The 26,144-nt window shown below is 39.2% G+C and overlaps 1 protein-coding gene across 3 annotated transcripts in view; it reads right to left on the bottom strand.

Annotated features, from left to right (window-relative positions):
* The window catches only part of MSH3 (mutS homolog 3), a 223,320-nt gene that overhangs the window by 100,482 nt on the left and 96,694 nt on the right, over positions 1–26,144 (bottom strand). For all 3 annotated transcript variants that reach the window (XM_023545593.2, XM_064273635.1, XM_003407981.4), the window contains exons 11-12: positions 23,922–24,006; positions 21,086–21,195 (exon numbers count right to left, since the gene is read on the bottom strand). In XM_023545593.2, the coding sequence (XP_023401361.1) occupies positions 21,086–21,195; positions 23,922–24,006 (195 nt within the window). The remainder of the gene's footprint in view (positions 1–21,085; positions 21,196–23,921; positions 24,007–26,144) is intronic.

Genomic DNA, 26,144 nt, shown 5'->3' with positions numbered 1-26,144 from the left:
CTGGAAAACTTGTTTCCTTGTCTGTACCACCCACCAGCTCCACACCACCCACCAGCTCCACACTACTTGGCAAACTCCTACTCATCCTTCCTCTGAAAGGCATCTTAGACCAGGGTTAATCCCTATGCATCCTTTTCCATATCACCCTCTATTCTCTTTCCATAGTGGAAATCCTAATTGTACCACTTCTTTGCTGTCTATGTCTTTTTCTGCTAGACTGTAAGCTCAGTGAGGAAGGCGATCATTCCTTCATCGCCACAGTTCTGGGATCACAACAGGTACTCGATAAATAGTTGCTGAACTGAACTGAAGGTGACAATCTCTAATGCAGTGTCTGGTATTTAGAGACACTCAATAAATACTTCTTTTTTCATTTCTTAAATGAATTTATTTAGGGGTTCTGATTAATAAGAAGATTCCAAAGACTATATATAAAGTATATCAAGATGAAGTAGAAAAAAAAAATTAGCTTTCCTTTGCCATAAGACTGTCGTGATAAAATAAATCAATGTTTTACCCTAACGTTTACCCAAAATGCTATACAAAGTTTTATTTTAATAATTCATTCCTGCACAAGTAAAAGATGACACCATTTAAAATACACTAAGTTGATACTACAGATGGTATAAGGACAGATAAAATAATGCCATCTGTGAATGCATAAGACAGCCTACAAAGACAGCTACTCTCAAAATTTATAAAGGTTTTCTGAAACACAGAAAGATAAGAGCAAAGGAGGTTAATAAAAATCTAAGCCGTATTTATAAAGCCTACCAGAAGATTTTTTTGAAAATACACACAAAACTGTAAATCTCTTAGAAAGAGATTTTGAAAAAATAGTGTTAAGTTGGTTTGGAATCTTGGAAAGGACAAAGAAGCAGCTTTTATTCTAGCCTAGTCACAGCACAGGCAAAACCAGCATGTTCACCCATGAAATCATTTTTACTTTAACCCATTCTCTGTTAGGGAGGCAACAGCTCAGAGGTTAAGAGTTTGGGCTCAGAAGTTGGTGGTCTCAGTTTAAATCCCATCTCTACCATTCACCAGCTATTTAGTCTTGCCCTAGTTTCTCCATCTAGAAAATGGGAATAATGATGGTCTCTAACTCACAGAGCTGACAGAAGAACTCAGTGATATAATACATGTTAAATACTTAGTACAGTGCCTGGTACATAGTAAATACACAATGAATGGTTATCATCATCATTGTGGTGATAGTTATTTGCTTACAATACTAGTTTAGTGATACTACAAAGAACAGCATGGGGAAGGGAGAAATAACACTCAAAATACAAACTTGGAATGAACTTATGTGTTGACAAACCTTAATTTACAGATATGCAAATAGGTACAACAAGAAAGGATTACACAAGGAGAGCTAGTCCCAGGGTCTCAAATGCTAAATCTGACAGTGGTGATTTGAAGTACATGTTAAAACTGTTAGTGGGTTGCACTAAGAAAGAATCCCATAAGCAATTACAGATATCCAACACACGCAAGGAGAGAGTGAGAGCGGTGTGGCACTATTTACCGCAAATTACCCATCACTGGGGCAGCTGTAATTCCACTCTCATCTCCTATATGTAGATTAGAATACAAATGAATAAGAATGACTTCTAATTAAGTATTTTGAAATAAAATAATCCACACACCTTAGTACGGTTATTTAATTAGCAACAGTAACAAAACCACCTAAATAAGTGTAATAAAACATTATGTCAGACCACCAGAATAGAGAACCTTATTTTAGTACAATCAGTGAGAGAGATTTGGTGATTTTAACAGTTGATTTTACAACACTATGTATTCTAAAAGAACCCCTGGTGGCACACTGGTTAAAGTGCTCGGCTGCTAACTGAAAGGTTGGCAGTTCAAACCCACCACCTGTTCCCCAGGAGAAAGTCGTGGGAGAAAGTCTGATTCCATAAAGATTATAGCCTTCGAAACCCTACAGGGCAGTTCTACTCTGCCCTATAGGGTCGCTATGAGTCGGTATCAAAATCAATTCTATGGCAATGGATTTTCCTATCGTTGTTATATATTCCAAACAAATGAAAAGGAGACAGCTGTGTCATTTCATTACATACAGCAAAAAACAATGGACATGAAGTTCTGGGGATGATAAAGGTTCTTCTTTACCACCAAAGACCCAAGGACTAAATGTGGGTGTCACTACAGTCCTTCACATTTGGAGATGAGCTGGGTGATGACACTAGTATCTGTTAGGTGTGGCTGCCACTCATAAACACAGCGTCTGACCTATAGCTATTGCCATTGTAAGGAATGTGTTTACAATGGAGTCTGTACCTGAGGACGGCTGTTTGTTGGAGATGTCTTTATAATTCTAACATAAGATTATTTGGAGGAAAAAAAAAAAAGGTAAAATATAAACTGCTGAGGTTACTTTTGTTGTTGTTCTTTGTTTTATTTGTTACCGAAAGATTTGTTCTAAGGCCAGATGATACAAAAATGAGTACATTACATTCAGATATTAACTAACATATACTGGTCATACAATATGGCCAAATCGACTACGTAAACAGCTTCCAAGTAGAAATATGATACATAGGCTCTTTCCCACGGTCTAATCATCATTACTTGGATGTACCTAGCTTTGTCTTTCACATACACCATTCATTTATTCATTCAGTGAATAATTACTAAGTGCTTACAAAATATCAGTTGTAGAAGTTGGTAGATATAAAGGCTGTACTTATTAGCAAGAGACCTTCTGAGTCCTTGTCCTTGAAAAGTTTACAGTCTAGTAGAGGATATTTAAAACTTTTGAAATAAGAATTAATGACAGCAGTGTTCCAGATTACAAGTAGGTTATGTTCCTAGAGCTATGGAAACACAAGAGAGAAACAGGGATATTTTCCTGGAAGAGCTATTATCTGTGTACAGACCTGTAAGACTAACAGAAGATGGAGAATGAAGGTGTGAAGGTAGGAGCTAGAGAAGTAAGCAGGGTCCCGGGCATGAGACCAAGGCAGGCCATACAGGAGCCTGTTCTCTGTATTCTAAGAGCAATGGGAATCAATGGCTCATGGAACGGCATGAGAACAATGTCAGGAAGGCCAGTTAGAAAGCTGTTTCAGTAATCCAGGGGTACAATGCTGAAGGCTGGAGCTTGGGTAAAAGGATATAGAAACGGAAAGAAGCACATAGCTTCAAGAGATATTAAGGAGGCAAAATTAATAGGAGTTATGATCAGTTAGATGAAGAAGGGAACAAGAAGGAACTTGAGTAATATACGCTATGAGATGCCATCCACGAATATCAAACTTACAGCTTTACAGATCATAAAAGAAAGTTTTATCTATAAAATTAAGAGTTATTCTGAATATTTACATTTTTGCAAATTTTAAATCATCCAACAGGGTGTCTTAGTTATCTAGTGCTGCTATAACAGAAATACCACAAGTGAATGGCTTTAACAAAGAGAAATTTATTCTCTCACAGTTTAGGAGGCTAGAAGTCCAAATTCAGGGTGCCAGCTCTAGTCAAAGGCTTTTTCTCTCTGTTGGCTCTAGCAGAAGGTCCCTGTCATCAATGTTCTCCTGGTCTAGGACCCTGTCAGTGTAGGGACCCTAGGTCCAAAGAACATACTTTGCTCCTGGCACTAGTTTCATGGTGGTATGAGGTCCCCATGTCTCTCTGCTTGCTTCTCTCTTATATATCTCAAAGAGACTGACTTAAGACACAACCTGATCTTGTAGATTGAGTCCTTCTTCATTAACATAACTGCCTCTAATCCTGCCCCATTAACATCATAGATGCAAGATTTACAACAGGTAGGAAAATCACATCAGATGACAAAATGGTAGACAATCACATAATACTGAGAATCATGGCCTAGTCAAGTTGACATGCATTTGTCAAACCATAACATTCCACTCTTTGGTTCCCCAAAATTCATGCCCTTGCCACTTGTAAAACACTTCTGTCCCATCATATATAGCAAAAGTCTTAAATCAACTCCAAGTCCAAAATCCAAAAATTCTTCTTCATCTGTGAAATCTAGAATACAAGTTATCTACTTCCAAAGTACAGTGGTGGAACAGACATAAGCTAGACATTTCCATTGCAAATGGGAGAAATTGGAAGGAAAGAAAGGACAACAGGCACCAAACAAGTCAGCATAACACATTACATTAGCCCTCAAGGCTTGAAAACAATCCTCTGTTCTCTGAGGCCATTTATACAATGGCCCTGGCCTCTAGATTCTAGGTATTAGGCACACTTTCTGGATTCTGAGTGGGGGCCTCTCAGCCCTGGGCTTTACTTCTGTCTTTCGGGCCCACCGAATGGCAATTCTGCTCCCTCAAATTTGGGTGGCCCATTTTCCTAGTCCATCTGGGTGGTGATTCCACCCTTTGAGACCCCAGAGGTCACAGCCCTGCTCTGAGACTAACGCAGCTCTGCTACCTGTGTTCCTTATCTCTTCACCTTCTGCTTCCTAGTTCCTTGGCCTCTTGGCCCCTTGGCCCCTTGGGCCTCACTGACCTCATCTGCCCTAGTGGAGCAAATGTTCCAAAAGCTCTTTAGCTCCACTGATTAAGTGCCTGGAAGCATCCCACTCCACCAGTAAACTTCAACCAGAAGGTACTTGGCTCTCTTGCTCCATAGGTCGGCTCCAGTGCTGTCTTGCACTGGTCTCCTGGTTTTCCTGCTGCCATAAGACAGGCTTTTAAGGATTTTTATTACTCTTATTCTAATGAAGCAACATATTGCCAATAGACCACAATTCATCGCCTTCAAATGTTAAATAGAGTAGTTTTCTTACAGCTACCCTCCATAATCAGCTTAGGCTAGAAACTTGAGCCTATGGAAAGAACATGAATATGACTTGTTTCTGGTAATGGTGGGAATACGTAGTTTCAGATCATCCCTCCCACTAATGACAATGTAAAGGTCAGATGACACATAAAATTGTGTTCATAAAAGCATCAAAGAACTAACAAAATAGTAAGGAACAACTATACCAAAATCTTAAAAAAGGCATGAACCTAGGGAATTAATCTAGGAGTCAGAGCCACTTTTGCCCTGAGAAGAAATGCCAGAAGAAACTGCTGTGAAAATGTGCTGGCCTCAGAGTAAAGGTAAACTTGCAGTCTAGGTTAGTACCATTTGGACAGACAAATATAAAAAAAAAAAAAACCTCAAGCACTGTCTTAGTTATCTAGTGCTGCTGTAACAGAAATACCACATGTGGATGGCTTTAACAAAGAGAAGTTAATTTTCTCACAAAAAGTAGGCTAAAAGTTCAAATTCAGGGCATCAGCTCCAGGGCAAGGCTTTCTTTCTCTGTTGACCTTCTCATCAATCTTCCCCCAGACCTGGAGCTTCTCTGCGCAGTGACCCTGGGTCCAAAGGACGCACCCTGATCCCGGCACTGCTTTCTTGGTGGTACGAGGTCCCCCACCCTCTCTGCTGCTTGCTTGTCTCTTTTCTGTCTCAAGAGATTGACTCAAGACACAATGCAATCTTATAGATTGAGTCCTGCCTCACTAACACAACAGCCACCCATCCTCCCTTATTAACATCATAGAGGTAGGACTTACAACACATAGGAAAATCACACTATACTGAAATGGCCCAGCCAAACTGATACACACATTTTTAGGGGGACATAATTTAATCCATGACATTCCACCCTTTGGCCTCCCCAAAAATCACATCCTTGCAACACGCAAAACATATTCACCCCATCATATGATAGCAATAGTTTTAACTCCAAGCCCAAAACCCAAAAATTCCTTTTCATCTGTGAAATCTAGAATACAAGCTATCTGCTTCCAAGGGCACAATGGCAGAACAGGCACAAGCTAGACATTCCCATCACAAATGGGAGAAACTGGAAGAAAATAGAGAATAACAGGCATCAAGCAAGTCAGCAGAACACATTACAGTAGCCCTCAGGGCTCTGAAAATAATCCTCTGTTCTCTGAGTTAATTTACGCAATGCTCCTGCCCTCTAGACTCTACCTATTGGCCACACTCTCTGGATTCTGAGTAGAGGCTCCTCAGCCCTGAGCTTTAGCTCCGCCTTTCAGGACCACTGGGACAGCAACTCTGCTCCCTTGGCTTTAGGCACACCATTCTCCCGCTCCATCTAAGTGGTGACTTCACCTTTAGAAACACCAGAGGCCATGGCTTCACCATCTGAAACCCCAAGGTTGAGGCCATACCTTTTGAGACTGAGGCAGCTCTTCTTCCTGTACTCCGTGTCCTCTAGGCCCTCAGGCCTCATGCCTGCATCTGCCCTGCTGGGTAAGTGTTCTAAAGCTCTGCAGCTTCACCAATAAGTGCCCGGAAGTACCCCACTCTGCCAGGAAGCCTCTTGTGTACAGGCACTCAGCTCTCTTGCTCCGTAGGTCAGCTCCAGCGCCGTCTCTTACACTGGTCTTCTGGTTCTGCTGGTGCTGGTTCTCCACCACTGCCACTTCTGTGCCACTGCAGGTTCTCTACCGCTGCTGGTCCTCTTCTACTGCAGTTCCTCTGTCCATTCACAGTTTCAAAACCGTTTCCACATATTAGGTATCTGTTACAGCAGCACCCCATTCTTGGTTACAAATTTTGTCTTAGTCATCTAATGCCGATATAACAGAAATACCACAAGTGGATAGCTTTAACAAAGAGAAATTTATTTTCTCACAATCTAATATGCTAGAAGTCCAAATTCAGGGCGTCAGCTCCAGGGGAAGGCTTTCTCTCTGTCGGCTCTGGAGTAAGGTACTTCTCATCAATCTTATCCTGGACTAGGAGCTTCTCCACACAGGAACCCTGGGTTCAAAGAACACGCTCTGCTCCCGGCACTGCTTTCTTGGTGGTATGAGGTCCCCCTGTCTCTCTGCTCGAGTCTCTCTTTTATATTTCAAGAGATTGCCTCAAGACACAATCCAATCTTGTAGATTGAGTCCTGCCTCACTAACACAACTGCTGCCCATCCTCCCTCATTAACATCATAGAGACAGGATTTACAACATATAGGAAAATCACGTAATACCAGGAATCATGATTTAGCCAAATTGATACACACGTTTTTTGGGTGACACTATTCAATCCATGACAAGCACTAAACTTGAATTAAGACCGTCCCAGGCTGGTACAGTCTGGCAGAAAACCTGTTGCCATTGAGTTGATTCTGACTGATAGTGACCTTATAGGACAGAGCAGAACTGCCCCATAGAGATTCCAAGGAGCAGCTGGTGGATTTGAACTGCTGACCTTTTGGTTAGCAGCCGAGCTCTTAGCCACGGTGTCATCAGGGCTCCAGAAGCAAACAAAAATCCTCTCTGAAAGAAGGTACCTTCATTCCACCCCTTCGTATTTATTATTCCTAAAAATAAATTTCCAAATAATATGAGACAACCAAGCACAAAAATAAACCAGAGGAACAAGAGCCTACAGAAACAAAAGACAACAGAAACAGACATACTAGAATGAAACAAAATGATAAAAAAATATTCATTAAATCCAAAAGAAGTCACCAAAATAAAGGAAAAGAAACACAGAACAGGTGGGGAAATCAGAAAGCAAACAAGTTATGTAATTTTCATTGTTTTACAAGTGATCTTTCTTTGCTCTGGCTATTTGTAAGGTTTTATCGCTAACTCAGTATACTGTACTAAATGTGGGTTTCTTGTTAGTTTTAATCACACTTTGGATTCATTGTGTTTTCTAAATCTAAGAATTCACATCTTTTATGAATTATGAAAATTTTCATCCTTTATCATTTCTTTGAATATTGTCTCTTCTCACTCTAATTTTCCTCTTCTGAAAATTATGTTAGACCATTTCAACTCTAGATTTGTCTTTCAGTCTATTATATTTTGTATCATATTGTCTCTCTGTGCTACATTTCAGGTAATTTCTTCAGGTATTGCTTGCATTTCAGTTATTGAGTACAATTCTTGTTTAAAAACCGTTTAAATTCTTGTTTTGTATCTGTATTTTTTCTAAAAGTTGTATATGGTTCTCTTTTAAATTAACCCAATCCCTTTTGATATTATTTTCGTTCTATGTTCATATTTTTAACTCTTTTGCATTTCTTTTAACTTGGTAGTTTGATATTGACCTTATAATTCCATTATCTAAAAGGTCTTGGGATTCTCAGCCTGCTGTTTGCAATTCCTGCTGACCTGCCCTCATGGTGATTTGTTTCCCCACATCTTTTGTAATTACAATTTGTGAGCTTGGAGTAGTGTTTCCTCTTTAGGATTCCTAGGAAGTCTAGACTAAGAGTGTATCCCTGCAGGAAGGAATTGTATTTGCTTCTGCTAGGCACCCTGGGGCACAATGGGAACATTTTCAGTGAATTTCACAGCATGGAAATTGCCAGTCCACATAAAAAACCAAAACCAGATTCCGACTCATAGCGACCCTATAGAGCAGAGTAGAACTGCCCCTTAGAGTTTCTAAGGAGTGCCTGGCGGATTCGAACTGCCCAACTCTTGGCTACCAGCCATAGCACTTAACCACCACACCACCAGGGTTTCCCCAGTCCATATAGAGTATAAATTGGAATTGCAAACCTGAGTGAGTGTGAGCCTACGGTTAAGAATTCTTGGAAACTTTTGCTGCTGATGAGGCTAGGCCAAGATAAACATTATTTCTTTGTTGTCTCTATTTTACTGAAGTTACAATCCTTTGAGTGTCTCATATTACTACAGACCCTAACTTAAATAGACTCAAGGACTTGTCTCCTGTTTCCCCTGAGGCAATAAAAGTCCAAGCCTTTTGATTTCCAAGATCTACAAAGGCCCAGAGAGCAGCTGCATTCCACTTCCATGTCCAGCTGCCTTTTCAGTTTGGTACCTGACTTTTTCCCCAAGTTTTTCCCTTGAGCTTTTTTTACAAGCTCAGCTAGGTCCTAACAAGATTGTCTGTTACACTTCTTCGGCATATCTAGTTATTCCACATAGGGAAGTTTTTTTGTTTGTTTTTAATGATATTTAAAGCAACATATTGCCTGAAAATGAAGGCCTCCCGTTGCATTTTGAGGGCAGGTATTCTGCAAGTCCCCATTCACAAAGACATAACGGTGGAGAATGATAAAGCTGGAAGAGCCAAGGATGAAATGATACATATCTCTTCCTCTTTATTATTTCCTGTATTCCTCCTCTTTAGCCCAAATGAAAAATGTCATGTACCATTGATCACGTGAGCCAGTCTAGAATTCACTAAATCCCCAGATACCTAGAACAAACGGCAGGCAAGCTAAAGGGTTGTGGATATATGCACCCAAAGAGTGCCAGGTAATCTACACCCACTGACAGGGCAGACCTCTTTTTAGATAAAAGACCTTTAGACTTTTTTTTTTTTTTTTTTTCTGGGCAGCAGCACTCCCTCTTTCTGCTCTCATTCACACAGCAAAGGTAAAGAGGCACAGGTCCAATCCATCAGCACTTGGTTACGTAGCACCCTCCCTTTTCATTTATGAGCAGTACTGTGTCCCAGGGGCTCAGTAAAATCAGTCTCCACAGTGAACACTGTATAGTCATGCCCATGGAATATAAGAAATCATAAAAAACAAGCGAGCCTCCTAATGTAGTTAATTTCAAGAAGCTCCAGAGAATTAAAAATGGCATTTAGTTTTGTTGATATAAATGAAATGTTAAATGGAAGGAAATATGTAACTGTCTATTACTTTGCCATTTAGGCCAGAGCTATGAATTAGAAATATAACCATTAATACTCTGCCAAAATAAAAACTATCTAATTATTCAAGAGAATTAAATATCACTAAAATGTACTTAGTGCTTTAGAAAATTACATGAAAATGTAGTCAAGGACCTATTTCCTAACATCAACAATTTTCTTTCTTCTTTCTTTTAATTATTTGTGTGATTTAAGTCCCAAGCATAAACTTAGAATGCTTAACTTTCTTAAGCAATTTTCTAACAATCTAATTTGGATTGTAAAAGTGTTTCTCATTTGCTCTAACTGTGGTGTTGAGCTATACAGTGAGTAACAGGTAAATGCTTTATTTTAGGTACAAAAGTTCCCACTACTTCTATCTCCTTCTCACTAGGAGAGATTATACCTTGACCAAATTAGTTTAGAAAGTCCTTGGACACAGAACAATGCCATGTTATTGAGACTATATAATATAAAATTTAAAATAAACTATCTTATATTATTAAGCGAAAAAACTGAGGTACTATGTATAATATGCCCCCACATAAGATACACACACACACACATATCCATATATGTTACACACACACACACAAACCAAATCCACTGCCGTCCAGTTGATTCTCACTCATAGGTATCCTATAGGACAGAGTACAACTGCCCCTGGGGGTTTCCAAGGCCGTAATTTTTACAGAAGCAGGCTGCCACATCTTTCCCCCTCAGAGCAGCTGCTGGGTTCAAACCACTGGCCTTTCAGTTAACAACGAAGTGCTTAACCACTGCGACACTAGGGCTCCTGACTCACATATAAAAAAAAATATACATATATATGTATATATATATATGTGTGCGTGTGTGTGTTCATATCTGCATGTTTATTTTTTAAAACAAAAAGCCTCGGGAAGGACACACAAGAAAGTAAAAACCGTACGTGTACACGAAAGTCTGGGCAGATGTGGGGGCAGGGATGAGGGAGAGACATTTCATGTATATTTTTTCATATTTTTTAATTTTTGTAGCATGTGAAAATATTACCTATTCGAAAATTTAAACAAAATTTTTAAATGCTAAACTAAGTATAAAAAAAAAAGTCGAAACAACAGTGTTTAGGAAAGGCTGCAAGGTATTTGCTAAACCCATTTCTTCTTCCCAGGCAAACAGCCAGACCACATTTGTTAGCTAGGTGTGACCACTGAATGAGTTCCAGACAATGAGACCTGAGCAGAAGTGCCATTTCAAGACTTGTCTCATAAAAGCTAAAAACACACACTCTCCCCGCTCTTTCCCCTCCCACTGCTGCCATATCAACGCCCAGGATGACCTTGGAAGCTGTGTATTTAAGACTAAGGAGCCTGTGGAGATGCTAAATGCTGCTGTGATGAGAATCAACTGACCCCCAACCTGGAAAGGCCATGGGTTTTTCATGCAAAGAAAAAAAAAGGAAAAAATTAGCTTCTACTCTTGTTACAACCTTTAAACTTTTTGGGGTCTTTTTGCTAGTGGTTAGCTTCCCTAACCTATGCATTATTTTTCTTATCAAACATGTTAACATTTATTTATAGTCAATGAGAGCAGGAAGTTGAGTTACCTAAGTTCCCAGGACTTGGTCAAGTTTAGAGCATTAAATATAAGAGAAAGGCTGTGATCCAAGCCCAGCCACATAAAATGACAGGGGCTTCAACTGTTAACCACTGTGTCATCCTGAGAGGGGACTCACATGAGATTCTCACCTACTCATCAGTGGTCCTTTCAAATTCTCCTTACAGTCCTGACTGTGGCTACAGGCAAGTACCAGATTCACAGAAGAAATGACCAGGCCAGATCCTGGACAACTGATAACCTAAGGACATAGCTTTCCTCCTCATACTTTTAGAAGCTTCCAGCTAAGTCATCTTAGGACTATTTTCTGGGCTTTCTAAAACAAGATTTGGTAGAAAAACAGAGGCTCTTAAGTCTAACAAGGGCTTTTTAGACAGATGCCTGGGTTTGAATCTCATTTTCACTTGATTATGATGGTGATGAAGGTACAGTATCATTAAAATGTGTGTAGGTCTCTGGGTAGCGCAAACAGGTTTTCACTCAGCTGCTAACCAACAGCTTGGAGTTTTGAACCCACCCAACACTGCCAGGAAAGGAAGACCTGGCAATCTTCTTCCATAAAGATTACAGCCAAGAACGCATTATGGAGCTCGGTTCTACTCCATAACATATGGGGTCACCATGAGTCAGAATAGACTCGACAGCAACGGGTTTAGGGTTTGTTTTTTGTTTTGTTTTTTTTTGTATTATATTTTATATATGATTATTTGTTTAAAAAATAAATAAAACATTGCAAATACATTGAATACTATCCTCACCTGTTTCCTTTCTCAGACATAATCATTATCCTGAGGTTAGTAATTATCCTTTCTACTTCGTGTTTTTATATATTCATCACTTATGTCTGAACCCCTAAACAATACAGGGTTTCATTGTGTATTACAAAATTTAGATAAACAGTATCGTGCTCTATGTATTCTTTACTTTTTTTTTAAAAAATTTATTCATGTTCATACATATAGACTAGAATCATTAGTTCAATTGCTATATAATATTCAAATATGACTAGATAATTTTTTTCCATTCACCTACTGATAACTATGTTGCTTCCAATATTTTGGTATTATAAAGACCACAGCTACCATCTCATTGACCTAGTTGATACTAGGAACCATGCTAATCGTTTATATACACTGTCAACTGGTCCTCACAACACCACTAGGAGGCAGGTATTACAATTCCCTTTTTATAGGTGAAGAAACTGAAGTGTATAAAAGTTCATACTGTGTCCAAAGTGATATAACCGAGTAAGGGAATCAAAACTTAAATTAAGCTCTGATTAATTCCTAAACTGCTTTCAGACATTCCCCTATGAGTTTGGTTAGGTGGCCTTATATAATTAACCTCTTTGAGTCTCAGTTTTTCTATCTATCAAAGAGAAGTAATAGCTATTTCAGAAAATAGGTGAAAGAATAGTAATAATACAGATCAAGACTGACGCAGCACAGTTATCAGTTTTCTACTTTGCCATTTTCTTCCTACTCCCTGATCCTTCTGAGGTTTAAGTCCTCTGCTTCTCCAACAAAAGACATGATTGTAGACTAACAGATTTTGCCTCTTGGGCCCTTATCTCCTTCCACATCGTTTTCTTCCCTCAACTCTCACATTTGGACTTCTGCCCCTTTCTACTCAAAATATTTTCCCCTGCTTTTCTTTTTCTAATTAACATAAATATTTCTTTTCATCCCTGAAATCAATATATCATTTTGCATAGATACCCTCACCTGGACAGTACAGTCCAAGATGTGTTTCAAAGCTAAGATGTATGAATGATTTTTCTAGAGTATGATACTACAGGTAAAGGAGCCCCAGTGGCACAGTGGTTAAGCACTCAGCTGCTAACCAAAAGGCAGGCGGTTCAAACCCACCAGCAGCTGCACGGCAGAAAGATGTGGCAGTCTGCTTCCGTAAAGATTATAGCCTTGGAAACCCTATGGGGCAGTTCTACTCTGTCAGAATCAAATCGATGGTAACAGGTTTGGGATTACAGGTACTACAGGCATGAAACTGTAGAATGCTTACAATTTAAAAAATTCAATGGTCTTTTTCAACATCACTTCAGATGTTGAATAAATGTGCAGTACATTTAAATGACAATCAAAACACCTGTTTCCATTCAAGAGATGGGTACATTCAATCTACTTGTGCTAAATGGGAGAAAGATTTGAAATAATTGAGCCTGTCTGAATCACCAATTACAAAATTCTACAGGTATGAACTTAAAGAGCCACAGGGAAATCACAGTGCTCCCAAATACTTCTAAGCAAATAAACTCACTCAGATGTGTTTGGAGTTATGAGTTAGACCCTTTATACAGTATTTAAAACTCCCTTTATACAGTATTTAAAACTAGCTAAAAAAAATGACTAAAGTGGAAACCCTGGTGGCGTAGTGGTTAAGTGCTACGGCTGCTAATCCAAAGGTAGGCAGTTAGAATCCGCTAGGCACTCCTTGGAAACTCTATGGGGCAGTTCTACTCTGTCCTATAGGGTCGCTAGGAGTCAGAATCGACTCGATGGCACTGGGTTGGGTTTGGTTTGGTTTATGCCTAAAGCTGGTATAGGGTGCACTCCTATATATACAGTTTAGTGAGACATATTAAATAAGCACACAGATAAATAACAAACATGGTAAGTCTGTTATGCTATCATGCTGTCAAGGAATGACAGAAGAAACAATTTACATCAGGGGATCAGAGAAAACCTCTTTGAAGAAGTGGTATTTCAAGCTGAGACTTAAAGGATAAGGAATTAGCCATGTAAAGATTGAAAAGAAAGAAAAGAACGTTCTACGTAGACAGACTAGCAAGTGCAAAGACCGCGAGATGAGAAAAAAGGGTGGCACACTCAGGAACCAAAAGAAGGCCAAGGTGAACAGAACACAATGAGTACAGGGGACACAGTCAGAAGAGCCAAGTTAAAGAATTTTAACTTTATTTGAAGTACCACGGAAAACTTTAAAGCAGGAGAATGGCATGATTCAGTTTTTATTTTGGAAAAAGAGATCAAGTAGGAGGCTATTGCAGCAACCCAAGCAAGAGCTGATGGTAGTTTAGACCACATGGCAAGATGTGGACTGACTCAGCATATATTCTGGAGGTAGAATCAACAGGACTCAGTATTAGATTGGGTGTGGTTGTGGAAAAGGAAATATCCAGAATAACCTCCATGTGTCTGGCCTAAATAACTCATTAGGTAGAGGAGCCAGTTCCTTAAACGGGGCAACCAGAAGGAAGAATAGGGTGGAACATGGGAAATGTGAGATGTCTTTGATACATCTATGTGAATATGAATCCAAGTATAAGTCTGGAGAAGAGAACATAGTAGGGACTGAGGTACAAATATGAGAATCATTGATATTTTAGTATTTAAAGTTATGGAAATAGGTAAGGTCTAAGGCTAGAATAGGAGACAGTGGAAAGGCAAGGAAGAAGAGAAGAGGAAGCGAGGATAAGAAAGGGGAGAGAACTGAGTTCCTAAGTTTCAGGTCTCAGGGACTCCAACATGTAGAGGATACATAGAAGATGAACAGCTAGCAAAGGAGATTTTGAAGGAGCATCCAGCAAAGTAGGAGAGAAACAAAGATGAGGAGAAGTTTAACAGGTATAAAAGGACAAAGGGATGCCTGAGAGAAAGAGAACAGATTATGCAAAGTCCAGAAATTAGTTACACCTCAGTGTGTTGTGAGAACCGTAAGGAGTGGGGAGCAGCATCAGATACACACTTTTAACAAACTGATCTAAGGGCAGTGCAGCGTAGAAAAGGAAAGGCCAGGTCAGAAGCATGAAGATGCTGAGTTTCCTCAATAAGTAGCAAGCCTTTATCCGACTGATTTTACAAAAAGGCAACAGGGATTCAACTCTTTCATTGTTGACAAAAATACTTTACCCACCAGCAGGGGAGGAAATGATTTCTCACGTTCTGTTTATGGTGAATAATCTGCTGTTCCATGGTTATACACATATACACTCGCAAACATAATTTTGCTTCCAAGAAATCACTACCTCACTGAAAGGAATTCTTCGTTTCCAATCTATTTTGTGCATTCAAATTGGAACATTTCCTGAGGCAGAGATGCACGAGCAGATGTGTGGGTCTGTAGTTGCTGAAGATAATGATGAAAAAGTCATCAGGATATGAGTTACAGGAGAAGCCATGGCCACAGATGAGGTCCTAAGTAGTGTGGAAAGTAAAAAGAGACTCCAGGAGAAAACCCTGGGTCATATCAACTTTAAGATGTGGCAGAAAAAGAGATACCCAATGAAGGAAACTCATTATTTCTTTTTGTTTACTATTTTTAAATATAGAACATTCTACTGAATTTTGAAATACTGAAAATATTGAAGTTGTCTAGGATTTCATTTTACTTGGATCCACAATCAACACCTATGGAAGCAACAGTCAAGAAATCAAATGATGTACTGTACTGGGTAAACGGAAAAACCCATTGCCAATGAGTCAATTCTGACTCATAGAGACCCTACAGGACAGAGCAGAACTGCCCCATGGGGTATCCAAGGAGCAGCTGGTGGATTCAAGCTGCTGACCTTTTGGTTAGTAGCCAAGCTCTTAACCATTCAAGTCTGCTGCAAAAGACCTCTTTAACATGTTAAAAAGCAAAGATGTCACTAAGATGCACCTGAACAAAGCCATGGTACTTTCAGTCACCTCATACGCATGCGAAAGCTCGACAATGAATAAGGAAGACTAAAGAAGAATTGATGTCTTTTAATTATAGTGTTTGAGGAGAATACTGAATATACCATGGACTGCCAGAAGAACGAACAAATCTCTCGGAAGAAATACAGTCAGGATGCTCCTTACAGGCGAGGATGGCGGGACTTCATCTCACGTACTTTGGACATGTTATCAAGAGGGGCCAGTCCCTGGAGAAGGAAGGACATCATGCTTGATAAAGCAGAGGGTCAGCAAAGAAGAGGAAGACCCTCAATGAGATGGATTGACACAGTGGCTGCAACAATGGGCTTAAACACAGCAATGATAGCAAGGATGGCGCAAGACCGGTCAGTGTTTCATTCTGTTGTACACAGGGTTGCATACTTTCTTCTAATACAACTGAATTGTCTTGGAAATTAATTATTTTCCCTAAAGCACTATTCTAGAGACGTATCCCATACTTTTCACAGTCTGTTGGTTTTTTTTCTATCAATATTTACAAGCAGAATCTACATTTTTAGGCTTTTTGACAAAACTAATAAAGTACGTATGGGGTATATATAGAAGACTGACAAGACCATATCAACTAAAAGACGCAGAAGAAATTAAAAAACAGAACCTCAAATAAAGACAATTCAATATAATTTATTTAATTTTAAAAGGCCTTAGGACCAATGGCTTGGCAATGTGACATTCATTTATAAGAAGCCATAGGTTCTACAGACTGAAGAATCTTCTTGCCTAAAATTAGCAGAACTGATAATAAGCATAGGTCACAATACATAAGAAAACATAACCTATTTATACAAAGCAAAGCAGTTTCAGTAAAGTAAAAAATCAATCTTAATAATCTAAGTCAATTCACTGAATCACTGAATAAGTCTTGGGTAAACGCCATACTTTCTAAAAGCCACTAGTAAAATTCCGCACCAGAGAGTCACTTTATAAAATAAAAGGTGGTGGGAGATGGAAAATCCTCTGAAACTTGAAGCACTTTGGAACTGCATATATGACTCTTTTGAGTGCCCTGAGAGCTAGAATAGGTTAAAAAGAGAAAGAGGGTCTTAAGGGATTTAAGAGAATTCATGGATGACTGGCAAATAATGGGCTCTTAGAGAACGTGGGGAGATCTGCCTTATTTCATTAAATTCCCCTGTCACCCATTACTTGTTCCATGATCTCACTAAAGAAGAAAGCCAGGTCCTAAACTAAGCTTTGGCTGTGAATGTCAGGGACAGAGTATCAGACTGGATGGACCAGTGATGTGATCAGCAATCAGCATGGCACTTCTTATGTGTTAAAAAAAAAAAAAAAAAAAAACCAATAAATACATAGCTGAATTACTGACTAATCATCTGAAGATTTTTTTTCTCGGTATTTGTTTGGAATAGGCTACAAGCGCCATTAAGATTTAACTGAAATTATTCTGGAGTGGATTTTAATGGATTAGGAAGACAAAAGTTTAAGCAGTAAAGCTAAAATGTTTGTTTTTGGCTAAGCTGGTCTAAAGCTTAGCATCAGTGTTCAAGGCATAGTAAGGCATGATACATTTTCTATCAACCTTTCATGTAAAACAGCATCCCAAGGACACATGATTCAGCCCCCAAAATGCATATAACATGGTCTATCTCAAATTAACCATGTGTTATCTCAAATTAACCATGTGTAAACAGAATAAAGGAAATTTAACATCAGAAATGAAAACTGAAATTTACATGATAAAGTCCACTAACGCGCCTGTTTCTGCTGAATATTTCAACCAAGGAATAAATGGTCGGAATTGCCATAGATGTTTAGGAAGATGTCTTTGCATCAGTCACATGCTATACTCCTTTTTGCGATCCACAGACTGTGCAGAAAGTTATATTGTCTGCTTTTGTTCCACAAGGTAGCTGATTTCATTTGAACATCGAACTAAAGTAGATAATTCCATTTTCAGAATTTCTTCTTTAACTGGTCAGTTCCCCACATCCTAGGGTCTTTATGGTCAAGAAAGAAAAATGGAGTGATCTGCTACAAGCCAAAGTGATTCAGTAATCCTCATCAAAACAGGGTCTTAAAGCTTATTACTAACGTTAACAACTTCTGCTATCATTTATTGACTACTACTAAGTTTTTTTTTTTTTACTAAGTACTAAGCATAGAATAAAAAGGAGCTGATAATATGCCAGTTGCTGTCGATTCCAACTTATGGCAACCCCAGGTGTTTCAGAGTAGAACTGGACTCCATACGATTGTCAATGACTGTCGACGCCACTGGGTTTGGTTTTTATTTTCGTGATTTTTAGGAAGTAGATTGCCAGGTCTTTCTTCCAAGGTGCCTCTGAGTAGATTCGAACCACCAACCTTTTGGTTAGTAGCCAAAGGCTTAACCATTTGTGCCACCCAGAAGCTAATAAAAGCATCTACTTAATATGGCTGGCGTGTGGTTTAGGAGAGACAATGCAAGTAAAGCACCCAGTATAGTGCCTGGTATGTAGCAAAAGTGGTAGTTAGTATTATTGTCTCATTTTATTCCTGACAGCAACCCTGTTAGGAGGAATTTCAAAGGTGCGAACACCGGGGCTTACCGTGAATGACTCACTCAGGTGACAGAGCGGACATGCAGTATTTCTCTTTAGCACCACACCATACTCTCTGGTCTATCCATGGGTGGCCGATCAGAACAAAGGTTAAGTGCTCACTTGGGCTCCAGAGTCCATGCTGGTTTTAAACCTGGGCTCTACCTCTACTGTGAAACACTGAGAAAGTTATTTAAAGCTCTCAGAATCTGTTTCCTTATCTCAAGGACCTACCTCAGAGGGTTTCAGGCAGTCTCCAGGTTACAAAGGAGATTAGTTCCTAACTGTATTTTTATGTTGAATTTGTAGGGAAGTCTGAACAGGTGCATATGGTTCTTATTCAGCCTTACTTCAGTGCAAGAACAGGCCCCAAGCCTTTCAATGATTTAAAAGCTGCACGTGCAGCAAGTGAAGGTGATTGTGATGAAGAATTTGTTGCGAGTAGGGCTTGCGGTTGGTTCAATCGTTTCAAAGTGAGGGCAAATTTACGTAACATTAAAGGGTAAGTACAAGTTGTTTGTAAGTCGGATGTTCATAGCCCAGAACTGCCTGTATTTTGTACTTAAGTACTGGTGCATAGTAGAGCTCAATAATAACAGCATTTGTTCATTCAGAAAACATTAATTGAGCTCCTACTAAGTACTAGGCATTGTTCTAAGTCAGAGTCCCCAAACCTGCCTGCACGCCAGAATTAGTTGAGGAGTTTTAAAAATTCCAAAGCCCAGGCCACAATCCAGACCAGTTACACCACCACCTCTGGGAGCTGGACAAAGGCATCAGTAGTTTGTGAAGCTCCCAGGGGATTCCAATATGCAGACAAGATTGGAAACCACTGTATTTTAGGGTCTAGACTCAGCTACCTTCCTTCAAGGAGTTCCCAGTTTACTGAGTCTACTTCCCTAAGTCTCATACCTGAAACCTCATTCAGGGTCTTACTGTTAAGGCCTTTGGCTCAGGTCCTCAGCAGCTCTCCAGTAACTTGTTTATGTGTCCCCCAACTGCTTGGCCCCTCCTACACACAAGCCCAGCTCTGATCATATCACTGCCACACTCAGAACCATTGAATTAACTTCCTCTGACTGCCAATTCCTCAATCTAACCTTCAAGGCCCTGATCCATCTACAAAAGACCTTCACCTATCTCTCTAGTCCCTCTCTTCCCTACTCCCTTATACTCCAAACTAACAGGGTTACTCATTTTCTCACACAATCCATGTCTTCTGATCTGCAAGCAGGCTCATTCTTGGGGACAAAGAAAAAATTCTCAGAACTCTAGATATTCTATCATCAGATACATAATAAAATTTTCCCCAATTTAAAATTGTGTTCCTATAAACCATGGTAGCCTTGAGGAGGAATGTAGTTCCTTAAGGAGGCTGGCATAATTTAATTTCACAGTTTTGTATAATTTTCAGCTTAAACACACAAAAAGTAACTCCTTGTAATTTGGCATTAATTAGGGGTAACGGGAAGCCCTGGTGGTGCAATGGTTAAGAGCTGGGCTGCTAACCACAAGGTCGGCAGATTGAATCCACCAGCAGCTCCTTAGAAACTCTACGGGGGCATTTCTACTCTGTCCTATAGGGTCACTATGAGTTGGAACCAACTCAATGGCACAAAACAACAACAAGTACAATGGCTGTACAACCAATTAGTGTAACTGATATCACTAGGCAGTATACCTGAAAAAGACTGAATTGGCAAATGTTGTGACAGATACATTTTTACCAAAGAAAAAAAAGACAGAGAGAGAATACAGCTGTTGAGGTCGCTTAGATACAACCAAATACCTCACAGGCTCTGTTTTCTTGGTTTGGAGGTTCAGGGTCACAGTTTTAAGGGACATCCCAATCAGTTGGCCTAATACAGTTTCTTAATACTCCTGTTCTACTTCCTAGTTCATAAGGTGGTGCCTGGGGTCTTAAAAGCTAGTAAGTGGCCATCCAAGGTACAACAAACAATCTCCATTCACCTTGAGCAACAGAAGAAAAACGACAGTCAGGAATTACAAGAGGAAACAGATTGCTGTCTGTTTACCTCCATGAATAACTGCCTCCTTTGCCATGAGACAAGAACTGGATGGTACCCAACTACCACTACCGACCATTTTGATCAAAGATTCTATAGAAGAATCCTGACCAAAAGGGGGAAGAATGTGGAACAGAATTTCAAATTCTCAATGAAAGCCACACTTTCTGGAGCCATTGAGGCTACATAAACCCTCAAAACTATCACCCTTAGATAATCTTTAAACCTTAAACCAAAACTATCCCCTGAAGTCTTCTTTGAACAAAACAATAGCTTATCTTAAGGGTAATGTACATCTACCTTGAACATTGTGCTCTTTTAAAGAATTATCTATGTGAGATCAAGTTGACAACAGCAACTCAAAAGGATAGATGAAAAGCTTGGGGAGCAGTGAGTCTAAGCCAGTGGTGGTAGAATAATTCAGACAAGGATGGCGAGAATGTCTGCACAACTTGAAGAAAGTAATCAACGTCAATGAGTTCAACAAGCAGAAATTGTTGAAAGTGTGTATGATTATGTATATTTTCACCAAAATAAAAAATTTTAATTAAAAAAAGAAAAGAAAAGTAATTCCTTTTACCTTAATTTAAGGAGTGGCTGGGTCACCCATTTCTTTAACTTCCGCCTCCCAAATGAAGTTTTAGTATGGTCCAAAACCCAAAGTAAACTTCCGTGGGTTTTCATATTAGCCTAGAAAGATCAGAAAAAAGTTTCATTAACTACACAATTTTATTTGTACCGAAATGGCTAGTTGTTTATGTGCCCTAATTATTCCATATACACCAATTTAAATGTGTTATAAATGCTTAGCTTAAAGTGTGGCTCATAACAGGTGTTCATTTAATGCATGAAGAATGAATACAAATATACACACAATAAGGTGTTGACGTTCTACACATACAAGGATACTCTATGTAGATTTTTGGTTAACAAAGAAGAAATTATTCATAAGCCTCTTTTGAAATACATGCTTGTTCTAAGCATCTAAAAAATGTGTAATTGTATACTTTCCTGTCTTGAAAAGCACAGGGTGGTAAAGATTATTTAATTTTTCTTTGGCAATTCAGACCTTCTACTATCTCAGAGCTACCATTTTAAAGACCGATGCTCTCACAACAACACTGAATAGGCAGAAGGTACTAGAAAGAGAGGTGAACAACCACACTGCACTCTAGGAATTCACCCTAGAAGTGTTTTATCTTAGTCTGTTTTATTAAATCCCTAGTAAAAGTTTACCTACCTATACTCAACTTAAAAGTTGAACTCTCTAAAAAAAATCTACAATTAGAGATTACAGTTAATTTTAACCAAGGTTTCCGTATATTACAGGAAACCTACTGATGTACTCGAATGTTATTTTGATACACAAAATAGCAGTTTCCATCCAAGTTGTGATTTTTGTTTTGTTTTGAACTTTTTCCTTTTCCTTCAAATCAATGAGCAGGGACTTACAGAAACTTTCTATGTGCTCAGTGCTGGAACAGACAAAGGTATGTTAAGTATGCCAAGGTATGTTAGTCCCTGCCCTCAGGGGACTTGTATCCAACTTTGAGAGAAAAGACTCATAATTAGACTCATCAGCTGGCAGGAATCAGCTATGAAACATGTGGCATAAGCTCCCCTAGCCTTAAGAGCTCAAAGCAGAGCACACATAGAATCAACAGTGATCAGAGGGCCTCCTATGAGGATGGACAGGCAGAGCCTACTGATGACAGAAGACCATCAACAATGGCACCACGTGTGGTTGGGGCAAGAGCCCAACTGGCCTGACTGTAAAGGGTCCATGAGGAGGATCAAACCAAAACCAAACCCACTTCCATCGAGTCGATTCCAACTCATAGCGACCCTATAGGACAGAGGAGAACTGCCCCATAGGGTTTCCAAGGCTGTAAACCTTTATGGAAGCAGACTGCCACATCTCTCTCCTGCAGAGTGGCCGGTGGGTTCAAACCACCAACCTTTCAGTTAGCAGTTGAGTGCTTAACCACTGCACCACCAGTGGTTAAGGAGGACAAGAAGGATAGTGAAGGGGAATCATTCTCCTGACTTCAAGAAGCAGGCTCAGACAAGGGAAGAAGTGGGAGAGATACTGGATAACTCATTTCTCAGACACAACCCATGTCCTAACATAACTTTGCTCCCTGGTACCCAACCCCCTCCCCATCATCCTTTTCCACTGATACATGAAAAGGGAGGCCAAAGCTGAAGTACAAAGACAAACCAATGATGTTAATTCCCAGCTTCTGTTTCTACAAGCGCCCAAGTCCTAAAGATGTAAGGGATTTCAAAGGGTATTTTGATTATACATGATTTTGCCTTAGGAATTTGATTTCCAAACTGACTCCACTGTAGTAGGACTTGAAAAGGGAGGATATGGCAGAAGGAAGGAAAGCCTACAATGCCAGGGCTGTGGCTGCAGGTTCTGACTGTAGGTTCTGACTGTGAGCTATTCTTCATCCAAAAAATGTCCTTTTATTCCTACTACTTGTTTCCTACCTCGGGAATGTACACAGACTTGATTAGAGAGACCTGCAGGAAAGATTCTCAGCGTCTGAGTAATGGAATGACGAGACAAAAATGTTACTGAACAAAAGTAATCTGACTCGAGTATATAAGGATGGAATGGAAGAGGAAGAAACTAAGTGAGGAAAACCAGTTGATAATACACAGATTCAGGAGCCAGGAGAATAAATTCAGCATTTGCTTTAATTTGAAATAGTAGGAAATATTTCTGAAGAGCTTTAAATCATTTAAGGCAGATCAAATGACTACTTAATCAAATGACTTGGAATTGCTTTTTATTCCTATGGCTTTGTGTTACAGTAACACCAGTTCAATAATACACTATCTCACATTTTCAAGTGATAATTTAATAAATGGAAGCAATAATTTTTAATGTCTCCATGATCTTCCAAATTCACCAATAAAGAGCAGATGAACATTGATAAAAGTTTGTGAAGTTAAATATTATGCATCTTACAGTCAAAAATTGTGTATCACAGTAACTTGCTTTATATGCTGGATAATGAAATAAGACTGCAGATATTTCAACAAAAAGTGAAATGTAGAGAAAATATAATCAAACAGATAAAAAAAAAAACTCCATTTTAATTCTCAAAGATGTCTTTTCAAAGAAAATTCCTTTGATGATACAGAAATTGTCAGATGGCCATGTCCTTCAATCATTCAAAAAGACAGCTCTATAGCTACCAAAGAAACACCCAGAAAAGTATTTCAGTATATTTCATTCTCCAAAAACTGCATGCCGCAGTTATCAAGTAACAGATGACAGGCAGAGTCGTTAGCTGAAGACAACGCTTATTGTTATTTTCATCTGACTCCTCAGAACAGACTGCTACCTTACTCCGTTATTTTCAAAATCATTTTGAATCAATTAGCCCTTAAGTTTGCCTGACCTGATTCTGTAGGATTTCCAGATTCCTTAATGTTGTTCCATTAATTGTCATAAATTCCATTTCACTTGACAACTGTTTAAAATTCCTGCAAAAAAAAAATGAAATATAATCGCCCATGATGTAAGTGCAGAAATAAAAAAAACTAATTTAGGCCCTAGAAACATTCCAATAACATTATGACAAAAGTTAGCTCATTAACAGGAAATCAAACCCACAGAACAAAAGGAAAATTCATTGGGGCACTGTCTTCCATTGACTCTGGGGTTGTTAAACAGATTAATATGAGAGTTATTCCTGCACCAAGAAAAAGAACAAGGAGGGGAAAAAATAATACCAACATTTTAAAAATATTTCCAGGAATAGAACCAAACATAGTCTCACTGGCAGAGCATGGGGTGGCATCTTCAGGAAAAAGCTATGCAATTTGCTGCAAAAATATGCCAAGAGACTTGTAACTGTCCTCCTCATTCTTTAGCATGACATCATCTTGATAAGCACCTTAAAAGCTTTTATTCAATATTCTGATATGGGCAATAAATGCTATTTACTCTATAATTAACAATGCACATTAAGGTACTTAAACCTCCCCCCCCCCAAAAAAAAACCAAACGCATTGCCATTGAGTTGATTCCAATTCACAGTGACCCTATAGGACAGAGTAGAACTGCCCCATAGGGTTTCCAAGGAGCACCTGGTGGATTCAAACTACCGATCTTTTGGATAACAGCTGAGTTCTTAACCACTATGCCACCAGGTTTTCCATTAAGGTGTTTAAAAAAAAAAAAAAGGTGTTTAGGAGAGTATAAAACTGAAAAAAATAGCAGAAATGATTTCCTTAAGCTCCGTTAAAGAATTCACATTCTCTTTATGCTCCCGCAACTACCCCAAACTAGATATAAAGTTCAGTAATTTTTAATAGACCTGAGAATTGAGATTGCAATGTGACTAATAAACATACACACAATTCCAATTTTGATCTTATTATCTCTCATGTTAAGAAGTATGTCAGTCAATGCATTACTAATAAAATAATTCAACTCCCTTTATAAGCCAGTCCTTGGACGTTTCTGTCAACAGCGCTTACAGACTTCATGGCTTACTTTTAAAGGCAAGAAAAATTATGGCAGGTCACTAAGCTATTTGGAAGGAAATCGTGAGTGTCTGGGTTATAAACCTAACCGCATTTCTCACAGTTGTAATAAGATTTAAGTAAAATCCAATTTCTCAAGGCAATTATAAAAACAAGCACTCATGCAGGAGTCTAGAGGCCCTAAAATCAGAGCCCAACAAGCTAGTCCTCACTGAGAGATCCTTCTACATTTAGATGGCTTCCCCTAACTAAAGCCTGGAGCCCTGAGAAAAAGAAATAACTTACTGTGTATTAGAAATGTTGCCTAGTAACCAAACACTGTCCTTTAGCAGTTGTAATTCATTTGTGACAGGTTTGACCTGGCTTCCAAAGAAAGATAACTTGTTAAAGATTTTCAGAGGGAAGCAACTAGAACACAGAGTGATAGCAGGTGTCTGTGGCCCATTCTATCCCTCTTATAGCATTTAATTTGCCTTGAATTACAGGAATTTACGTTCTTCTTCTACCCTTCTTAATTGATTTAAGTTCCTTGAAGACAAGGGTTATTTAAATCTTGCTAATCTTGCAGCACCTTCGGGGCCTAGCAGAAATTCAGTGCTCAACAAACGCCTGCCATCTTCCTGTGGGGAGCCAACAATTTTTTTGTTTGTTTTTTTTCCTTTGAGTCATAAAGCCCAGGAGATATCTGTGAAATACCCAGCTATGGTTATAAAATGTAAAACATTATTTTCAAGAAGTAAAAATCAGGCAGTGATTGTCTGTAGCTGGCAGGTGTTCACAAAGATTCATGGTCAAAGATCCAAGTCGGAAGGGCTGTGTCTTAGTTTCCTAGTGCTGCTATAACAGAAATACCATACGTGTGTGGTTTTAAAGAACAGAAATTTACTTTGAGTTTTTTTGTTGTTGTCAGTTGCCATTGAGTCAATTCCTATTCCTGGCAACCCCTAGTGTGCTGAGTAGAACTGCACTCCATAGGAATGTCAAGGCTGTGACCTTTAGGAAGGAAATCGCCAGGCCTTTCTTCCGAGGTGTCTCTGAGTGGGTTTGAGCCTCCAACCTTTCAGTGAAGTAGCCAAGTGCTTAGCCATTTCAGCTCTCCAGGAACATTTTCTCACAGTTTTGGAGGCCAGACG

Source organism: Loxodonta africana, chromosome 2 (assembly GCF_030014295.1).
Source record: "Loxodonta africana isolate mLoxAfr1 chromosome 2, mLoxAfr1.hap2, whole genome shotgun sequence".
Classification (NCBI taxonomy): domain Eukaryota; kingdom Metazoa; phylum Chordata; class Mammalia; order Proboscidea; family Elephantidae; genus Loxodonta; species Loxodonta africana.
This window is presented reverse-complemented; position numbering and strand designations above follow the sequence as displayed.